General features: G+C 55.1%; 1 protein-coding gene across 2 annotated transcripts in view; it reads right to left on the bottom strand.

The window, feature by feature from the left end:
* Positions 1-300: 300 nt before the first annotated feature.
* The window catches only part of IFFO2 (intermediate filament family orphan 2), a gene marked incomplete at both ends in the record, with an annotated part of 44,708 nt that continues 35,534 nt past the window's right edge, over positions 301-9,474 (bottom strand). The window contains 6 exons of one of the 2 annotated variants that reach the window (XM_082832303.1): positions 301-406; positions 1,608-1,738; positions 2,670-2,762; positions 2,899-3,019; positions 7,099-7,238; positions 8,603-8,743. In XM_082832303.1, the coding sequence (XP_082688429.1) occupies positions 301-406; positions 1,608-1,738; positions 2,670-2,762; positions 2,899-3,019; positions 7,099-7,238; positions 8,603-8,743 (732 nt within the window). The remainder of the gene's footprint in view (positions 407-1,607; positions 1,739-2,669; positions 2,763-2,898; positions 3,020-7,098; positions 7,239-8,602; positions 8,744-9,474) is intronic. The other variant, XM_082832304.1, reaches the window with a different exon arrangement.

The following is a 9,474-nucleotide window of genomic DNA, read 5'->3' as shown; positions in this document are numbered from 1 at the left end:
AGCTTAAGGGAAAAGGCACAGTTAACACTGCATCGTCCGGACAGAAGTCTGTATCTGTAATGTGGAGAACAATAGAAATTGACAGCACCATTCCTTGGGTGGGTGGATGGAGGAGGGGCACTGGTTGGTGGTGGGCGGAAGGAAGGAAGGAAGCAGCGGTCCCTTGGGGCCTCCAGAGAAGGGAGGGCATAGGAAGTCTGCGTGGCGAGGGCTGGAGCCCCACTTCCTGGCCCCGTGGGGAGAGGCGGGCAGAGGCCCCATCACCAAGACCACCAGGCACGGGCTGGGGGACCTCAGTCATCAGCTGACCATGGGCTCCACATCCGCCTCCCGCTCAAACTCATCCTGGATCTCGTCTGTGCTTCCTGAGTCGCTGCTGGCCATGGAGCTAGGCGACGGTGAATTCCTGGAAGGCACAAGAGAATGGGGGACATCAGAGGGCAGCCTGAGGACCTCTGAAGAGATTCAAAGAGCTGGAAAGATGGAGCAGCCATTCCTAGAAAACCTAGCCTCAGAGGGGGATCCTGCCCCGAGGCCCGCCCTTGCACCACTTGCCTTAGAATCTTCAAAGCCCAGGAGCTGAACATAGCTATAGAGACCTATTGGGATGCCCTGCACCCGCCTCTGTAATTGCTTGGTCCTGAGAGCTCCTTGGGAGCAGAAACCACGGGTCAAGCTCAGTTTTTACACTCCCATCACCTAACACACGTCTGGACAATTAACTCAGAGCCCAAAGGGAGGCCACACAGGACAGTGGTTTTGAATCCTCACTCTATCACTGCTGAGCTGGGGGGCCTGGCGCAAGCTATTTTCCCTGCCTACGGGGCGCTCCTCCATCCCAACAATGGAAATAACAACAGTGGCTTCTGGGAATCAATGAGCTAAAGGTGACATGCTAATAAGCCCAGGGCCACACACACGCAACCTCCCCCTGCCTCTCCCTCTCTTACAGCCCAAACAACGGCCTGCAAGACTATCGTCATGATAAGAGAACAATTATAATTAATATATCTGTGCTAGATGCCAAGCATTTTATGTGTATTATCTCATTTTATTATTAGCATGTCTGTCTTCCCCGAAAGGCTGCGTGTTCCTTGAGGGCAGGGGCTCTGTCTTGGTTCTGGTGTCCCCCAGCAAATAAAAGAGGCCTGATGCATGTCAGTCTCCCGGGGACAGACCCACATGGCCTCGGGTTGGAAGAGGGGAAAGGAAGGAAAATGGCTTCCTAAGGACACATGTGAGCCCCGGCCACCACCTCCACCCACCAGCTCAGCAGGAAGTGGGGTGTGGGCTCCAGGAGGGCCAGGGCTGCGAATGTTCTGCTCATCACTGTATCCCCATGGCTTTGCACAGAGCCAGCCTTCAACAGTAGCTGTTGAATCAATGGGGGCAGGGTTGTTGTGAGGGGTCACGTGAGATTGGATGTGTGAGGCATTGACACATAGTAGGAGGCTAACAGTCATCGGATGCATGGACAGGTGGACGGACGGATGGACCAATGGCCTGGGCAGGTGAAACCACCAGGCTATAAGTTGCAGCCCCACAAATCCCGCCACCCACCCCAAGGATGCCACCACTGCATTGCCAGGGAGGACAAGGCCAGGTACCTGTCTGCAGAGCCTTTGATGAGCCGGCGGCAGGTCTCCATCTGCACGTCCAGGCCCCGCTTCATGCTGCACATCTCCATGTACTCATGCAAGTGTCGGTTCATGTCGCTCTTGGCCGTGGCCAGCTCCAGCTGAGAGGAACCAACATGGCATAAAGGGGAGGCCAAGTCATCCTCCCTCATAGCAGACGACTCAGCAACCTCCCGTCCTCAGTGGTGGTGGCAACATCGGGGCCACCCCAGGACACCACGCCCTCAGGGCCCTCCCTCCGCTCTCTGCTCTCTACACACTGGTGCAGGGCCCCTAGAACCGCTTCTGGTGGAAGGTGAATGGTTGCTTAGCAACTACTGGGGCAGCCCTAGCAACTCCACCCTGTCCAGCATCCCTGCAGTCCTTTCTGTGGACTGGATTAGAAAAGTCCTGAAGCCTCTCGTGTTTCTGACCCTTCTCCTCTACCAAGTGATACATCCCCCAGGAAAGGAGCTGGCCTTCTCTTTCTCCAGCGTGACAACAGCAGTGACTCTCACTGATAGATGTGGCCCAGCACACAGGCTCCAGAGCTGGGAGAACTGGGCTTACAGGCTGCTTCCTGGCTGGGGGGCCTTGGGCAAGTCACTTGGTCTCTTTTAACCTCAACTCCTCCTCTGTAAAATGGGGCACACAGTGCCTACTGCATAGCGTGGAGGCACCCAGGTCCCTCTAGGTACATACATAAGGTATGCAGATACCAGGGAGGGTGTATTTTTAAAGGGCTGAGTGCCCAGTGTCGCTTGATGTCACTCAAATGTCAGTTCTCATTATTTTGAGATCATCATCTCAGTCAATAACTTAAAAAAAAAACCTCTCTGGGGCCAACATGGATCACCACCCCCATTTCACAGATTAGGAAACTGAGGCCCTAAGAGGGGTGTGACTTGCCCAACACTAGGCAGGGAATCAGCAGATGTCCTGACTTCCGATCCTGCATCTGCCTCGCTCTCCCAGCCCCTGTCCACACGGGCACCTAATCACCATGAGTCTCGGGGGTCACAACCGGGTGATGTGAACAAGCTAACGTCTCACCTCGATCTGGCCTATGGTCTCCTGGTACTCCTTGTCTCTCGTCTTGAAGAAGGATTCAGTCTCATGGATCAAGTTGCCCAGGTTTTCCTCTTGCTGGGGAAACAGAACAGAGGGGACAACTTAGCTGGGTGGTAAGGGCTACAGGGAAAGAGTGGGGGATGCGGGATCGTGGAAGGGAAATGCTCCCAATGCCTACCTCCCAGCCTCTAAGAAGCCATGCCCGGCTCACCTCGCCCTGCAGGTCAATGCTCGGATTGCAGTTAGTGAAGTCCTCCCAGAGCAGAAGCGTATCTTCGTTCTCCTCCCACGTCAGGCTGTCACAGTCATCATCGAAATCAAAGGTCTCCCGCCTGTTGGGGGGGGACACAGGAGGGCATGAGTGAACAAAGCCAGGCTCCAGAGGCCTGGACAGGGGAGAGCAAGGGACACTGCCCTGATGATTGGGCTCCTGCCAGGTGGCCATCCAAAAAGGCAGGGGCGGTGGCCAAAGGGGACGCATGCCTTCTCCTTGGAGTTTAACTCTTTTCAAATGCAGAGTGTATTTACATATTATTTATACAATTTAAAATGTATATTCCTAAAGATGCCAGGCTTTCATTAATGGAGACTAAAGATATTTTCCTCCCAAGTCCAATCTTGTGACTGTTTTCCTTTCATTTAATAACTCATTCCTGGAGCCCCTGCTATGCCTGAGGTGATTCATATAACCTTTTCTGCAACTTGAAAGGGTGGGTATTATTATTATTCCCATTTTACAGATGAGGAAACTGCAGCTCAGAAAGAATAATTCCCTTGTCCAAAGCCACACTAAGCTAGGCTGTACCAGAAACTAGGGCTGAGAGAAAAGAACAAAATAATGCCATTTGTAGCAACATGGATGGACCTAGAGATTGTCATACTGAGTGAAGTAAGTCAGAGAAAGACAAATATCCTGTGATATCACTTATATGTGGGATCTATAAAAAGGGTACAAATGGACTTCTCTACAAAACAGAAATAGAGTCACAGATGTAGAAAACAAACTATGGTCACCGGGGGTAAGGGAGGGAGAGATAAATTGGAAGATTGGGATTGACATATACACACTACTATATATAAAATAGATAATTAATAAGAACCTACTGTATAGCACAGGGAACTCTACTCAATACTTCGTAATGGCCTACATGGGAAAAGAATCTAAAAGAGTGGATATATGTATAACAGATTCACTTTGCTGTGTACCTGAAACTAACACAACATTGTAAATCAACTATACTCTGATAAAAAATTAAGCAAAAAAAAGAACCTAGGGCTGAAAGCCAGATCTTTCTGTTTCCTACGGCTTTTTCCTGCCCATCAAAACATCACCAAGCACCTATTATGTGCTGGGCACGGGACAGGCCACCATGCATGTATTAAAATGCAATTCATTCCATCCTCACAACAATCCTGTGAGGTGAGCACGATTGTTAGTCCCATTTTACAGGTAAGGAAATTGAGGCTCAGAGGGATTAGGTGGACTTCTAGAAAAATACATGCTGGAAATCAGACTTGAATGCAAAGCCTGAGCGATTTCTGGCCTTCCCTATTCACTAGAACTGGAAGTAGGGTGATGGACCATACAGGTGTGCCTGGGACCGAAGGGGTTCTGGAGGTGTACTGGTTACCCCAACTGGAGGGGACTGTAAAAATCATTCAGCCCAATATGCCCATTATCCAGATGGGAAGGCTGAGGCCTGCAGGAGTTAAATTGCTCGACCTGGTGAATCAGCTGCAGAGGAAGATGTGGGTCCCAAGTCCTGATTCCCATCCCAGGGCTCTCCCCACTGCCTACGCTCACTCCTTCAACTACTTTCTGGATCCTACAGGGCACTGCTCCCAACCTGCTGACAATGGACCAGGCTGGAGCCACCGGGCAGAGCCCAAGAGCACCCCCGGGAGCCAGGTTCCCCACCAAGAAGTGGTTCCTGCGGGAGCCTGCAGGTGGCTCCCTGCAGCCAAGGACCAGAGCTGGGGCAGGGCTGCAGGGTGAGGCGCTGCCCACACCCCGCCCCCCACAGCAAGACAGCTCGGGGCGAGCCCCTGGGTCGAGCGTCGTCGACCCATCGCCACCTCACATACTAGACTGCTGACCTCACTTCCTTCCCAGCAGCTGGGACAAGAAGGAAACCCCAGCTGAGTAATGGGGAACTAGAAAGGATAGGAAGCTGCCTGCACAAGAGAAAGGGCTGGGAAGAGGCGCCCCCCTCCCCCCAGATCTGGAGGGCGGGGCTGAGCAGGAAGGCCGGCCGCAGTGCAGAGAAAGTAGCAAATTTCTCCCCTTCTCCTGGGCCTGAAGCCCAAGCAACTGATTTTGATCAAAACAAAACAGCCCTGACACGGCTGCATTCATTATTCAAGGAGTTCAGAGGAGCCGGCCCGGGGCCGTGGGGGCTCTAGCTTGGGTCTCAGCCCGCAGCCCGTGGAGATGTCAGCGGGAGGGGGCCAGGGCCCTGCCCTGGTGCCTTCTGCGTGGCATTGGCTAGAACTACAAGGGTGGAGGGGTGATCAGAGGTTGGCCGTTTTTTTTTTTTTTTTTTGAACTAGGCAACTTTACAACCAGATCAACCTAATTGGATACTGAACCCAGCTCAGACCTGTCAACGCTCAGGTGCCCATTTTAGCAGCATTGGAAAGAAAGCTCTTTCATACACCTGGGAGCACAGCTTTTTAGCTCACGCCACTTCCTGGGCAGTCTATGGATTCCTGGTGACTTTATGAAAACCAGGGACAACACTTTCTTCAAAGCAGCCCTTTAATTCAACCAAATGAACCCAGCCTGGGTCTCTGGGGCATACAGCCCTGCCCTACACTCAGAAATGCCCACAGCAACGTTCAGAAAACCTAGACCCGACCGAGGGTTCTCTTCCAAAGCCCCTCTCATCAGCGAAAGATGAGACTATGAGAACTGGGTGTGGGGGGAGATGGTGAAAGATGAATCGAGGGTCTAGGAATCTCCTTGTCACCCTCAGAACAGCAAAGCCCCAAACACAGCCCCATCTCCATGTTGTTTCAAGGGAACAGCAAGTATAGGTAAGTGCTGGGCAAACCCGTCCCACCCAGGTCCGATTCCCGTCTTCCTGACAAGTCACCAGGGTGGGGATGGTGTGACAAGGAAACAGAAGAGGAAATCTCTTCTGAGCACGAAGACAGTGCTGGACCGGGAGTCAGGGGCCCGGCTCTGTCCCGACTTGCCCGGCCCTCTCTGAGCCTCATCTGTGCAATGAAGGGGCTGGGCAGAGTGATCTTGGGACTCTACCCTGCTAGGCCAGCCCCCAGCCTTGCAGGAAGCATTAGGAGAGGCCTGTGCCCCTGGTTTTGGAAATAAGTATGATGGCAGGAGAGCCTGCTGATAGGAGGTGCCCTCCTGGAGGGGCCTGGAAGGTCGGTGATGGCTCATCAGAGGCAAGCACTCGAATCCAGCCAGCCCCGCTGCTGGAAGCTCAGGACTCCAGAGAACGGACATCAGGCCAGAAAGTGTGCCGGGCCCTGAGACTCAGACGCAAGGGGTGGGGGAGGTAGGGGTGGGGAGGGAGGACTCCAGTCCTGGGCAAAAGCTGAGTTCCCAGGGCTCAGGGGAGAGAGCAGGCAAGAGCAGGCCAGTGGGGCAGGGGGAAAGGTGGACGCCAGAGACCCAGTCCCAGCCTGCTCTCTGACTCAAGGCCCCTTAGGTGAGTCAGCCAATGCCCACAGCTGCACCCCTACCCTCCCCAAGCCCACACCGGGATACTCTACGGATTAGAGCCAAAGATGGATCAGGATTGCAAGTATAGCACTGGGTACACCAAGGCTACAATGCATCCCTGCCCCGGATGACCGTACGCAGCCAGGTTCTAGTAAGTCAGCTGTCCACAGGGGTGGGAGAGGGCTGCCCAGACTGGTAGCCCCTGACAATTTCCCATCGTGGCAAATGTTAAGCTACTAATATGCCATCGCTAAACCTGGAGTGGGCAGACATGCATACAATCAGCTTCTACAAGCTGGTACAAACCAGCTCCAGCCCACCACGGACCATACCCAGCCCAACTCTGCCACTAACCCGGGCAGCAGCTCACCCCAAGGGAAAGCAAAATTGTAACTCTGTATGGTGATGGATGTTAACTAGACTTATTGTGGTGAGCATTTTACAACATATACAAATACCAAAACATGATGTTGCATATCTGAAACTAACAGAATGTTACACGTCAGTCATATTATCTCAATACAAAAAAAAAAAAGAACTGCCCACAAATAGGACCACCATTACCAATCTGACCCTTTCTGAAAACGTGAAACTCCGAATCCAAATTCTTTCAGAGCACGTGCTGGCCAAAGAAAACATCTGCAGGCTACTTCCGGTTTGCCACCCCTGCCCTGCCCAACCTGGGGAAACGGAGAGGAGGCCCCAGGCAGCAGGGATACTCACAGCTGGTTAAACATGCGTTTCATCTCGTCTGTGATGTTCATGGAGCCGACCTCGTCATCTGAGAACCGGTTCACCTCCCCGTCCTGCTCAGAGATGTCATCATCCGAAGCCACCTTACGCTCTTTCTTTTTGGGGACCACCTGACCCGGAAAGGAAAAGATCAAGGTCACTGGGAGGCTCTGCTGGGATGGAGGGCGGGGTGGACTGGGAAGGGAGCCGGCGTCCCGTAGGATGGATGGAGCATGGCTGGTGCAGCCACTGCTTGATGCCGGGTCCTCTAAGAAGCAGGCGGCGTTCGCAGGAAGCGTGAGGTGGGGAGACATGCAGGACGGAGGGGCAGATGGCCTGGACCCTTCCCTGCCCTGGGAGGCCTGGCGGTTGGGCTAGCTCAGCTCACCCCTTCACCAGAGAGGCAGCCCCATCATTTGGGGTGAAGAGCAGGCCAGACTGGGGCACTGAGTCGCCTGGTATGTCTCAGAGGCAGCCAGAGAGACGGAGAAGCCCTTACAGAGGCGCAGATGGCTCCGCGCTTCCCAGAGCCCTCCTGTTCACATGCAAAGTTGACAGGCAGGCAGCCCCAGGTTCAACAAGCTCCCTCCACTCCAAGCAGACAAGACACGACAAACCAGACGAAGGCTGAAATGGTCCCTTGCTTCCACACAAAGGGGCAGCAAGAAGGCACGAGGTGGACAATGGGCCCCAGGGAAGCCCAGACCTCACCCCACTACATCCAAAGTCACATACTTAAAGCGACAACACGCCATACTGCCCTGGGCTCAAGCAAAAGCCAAACCACAACCCAAAACTCAAGCAGCAGCCTTCAGAGAATGACGCACGCCCTTTGGGCAGCTGGACCTGCCCCCAAGCCCTCCCTGGAGGACATCTGCCAGTGCTAACCCATCGCCTTCGCTTGGGACACACCCAGTCCCTTGCCGGTTGGAGGCGGGGTGGGGGGGACGGTACGGAGTGAGTCTCAATGTGGGACTGAAAGAGTCAACAGCCAACAGCTCCTCTTCTGAATTCTGAGGCTCGTGGACCAGGGCTCAGGCCAGCTCACCCAGTGCTCCCATAGCCTGGCCAGGGCTCCCCGACCATGGCATTTGTAGCCAGCTCCGGCTCCCAGAGGAAGAGGCAGGAAGCAGGGCAGTGGACGCAGGGTGGACGGATGGACTGAGCCCTGGAGGGTCCAGAGACCTGAGTCCTACTCCCAGCTCTGCCACGTCCGTCCTGGAGCCTGTCACGCCCACCACCCGCCCGGGCGAGCGGCGTCCTCAGCCATAGGATGAAGCGGTCAGCCTTGATGGTGGAGTCAGACGTGCCTATGAGTCTATGCGTCCCTGATTCTACGTTCTCCTGGGGAGGCCAGAGGGCTGGGCAAACGCTACCTCGGGGGGGAAGGGGCGTGGGCAGGGTGCGAGGAAAACGGGGGTTGGGCGGCCAGGCAGGGGCGGAGGGCGGTGGGCGGCTTGGAGTGGCAGCTGGTGAGCAGGGCAGCCCTAGTCACCTGGAAGATCTTGGACACGTCTTCCGAGTTCCGCTGCTGTGCGACATCGCACAGCTTGGCCGTGATATCGATTCGGCGGCAGATGTCCATGTCCACCTTCATGGCCTTTTCTTGGATCTTTGTGTCCAGGTCTGTCATGGGCTGCAGGGAGGACAGCAGGGGGTTACGTGAGCGAGGGATGGAGCAAGCATGGGGGTGGGGAGGCACTCCCAGGCTCCGACTGGACAGAGGGGTGGGGAGACCCCCAGGTGTCGGGCGGGAGGCCCCGCAGCCCGAGGGGGTCCTTGAGCCTTTTCTGGACTTGAAGGGTCGGGCCAGCTGCTCGGGTTCAGGGCAGGGGGCGGAGGGACTGTGGGAGCCTAGGGCTTCGGCGCCGAGTGGACAGTGTGTTTGCTGGTCACCCTAAGGGCTGGAAGGCATCCTCTCAGCAGATACAGCGTCAGTGTTTATTTTGTCAGAGCAGAGAAAAAAGAAAGACAAGTCCCACTGCTGACAGACCCCCCTGCTTTCCCACCGGGCCCGCTCCACCTGTACCCCACACAGAGATGCCTCCCACGGCTGATGGTTGGGGCTGCCTAGGATGGGGGGTCCACTGGACCCCGGTGAGGGGAAGCCACATGGCCTCTTCCAGCCACCCCAGCTCCACGCCTCTCGGGACCAGAACTGCTCCAGGCTGAGTCACCTGGACTGGGCTCCTTCTCCTTTGTGGAGACTCTCTCTACATACTGCCCGCTGCTTGAAGGTGGCAGGAAACCAGGTCCCCAGTAGGAAGAAGGCCCTTGCTGCCACCAGCTGCCCCTGCCCACGGTTACTCAGAGGGGCTCCGATCGTCCCAAGGATGTGCACACTGGCCTGTCCCGACTTTACAAAGC

Source organism: Leucopleurus acutus (assembly GCF_964270905.1).
Source record: "Leucopleurus acutus genome assembly, chromosome: 2".
Lineage (NCBI taxonomy): Eukaryota > Metazoa > Chordata > Mammalia > Artiodactyla > Delphinidae > Leucopleurus > Leucopleurus acutus.
The sequence above is the reverse complement of the archived record's forward strand: the minus strand, read 5'-3'. Positions and strand labels throughout refer to the sequence as shown.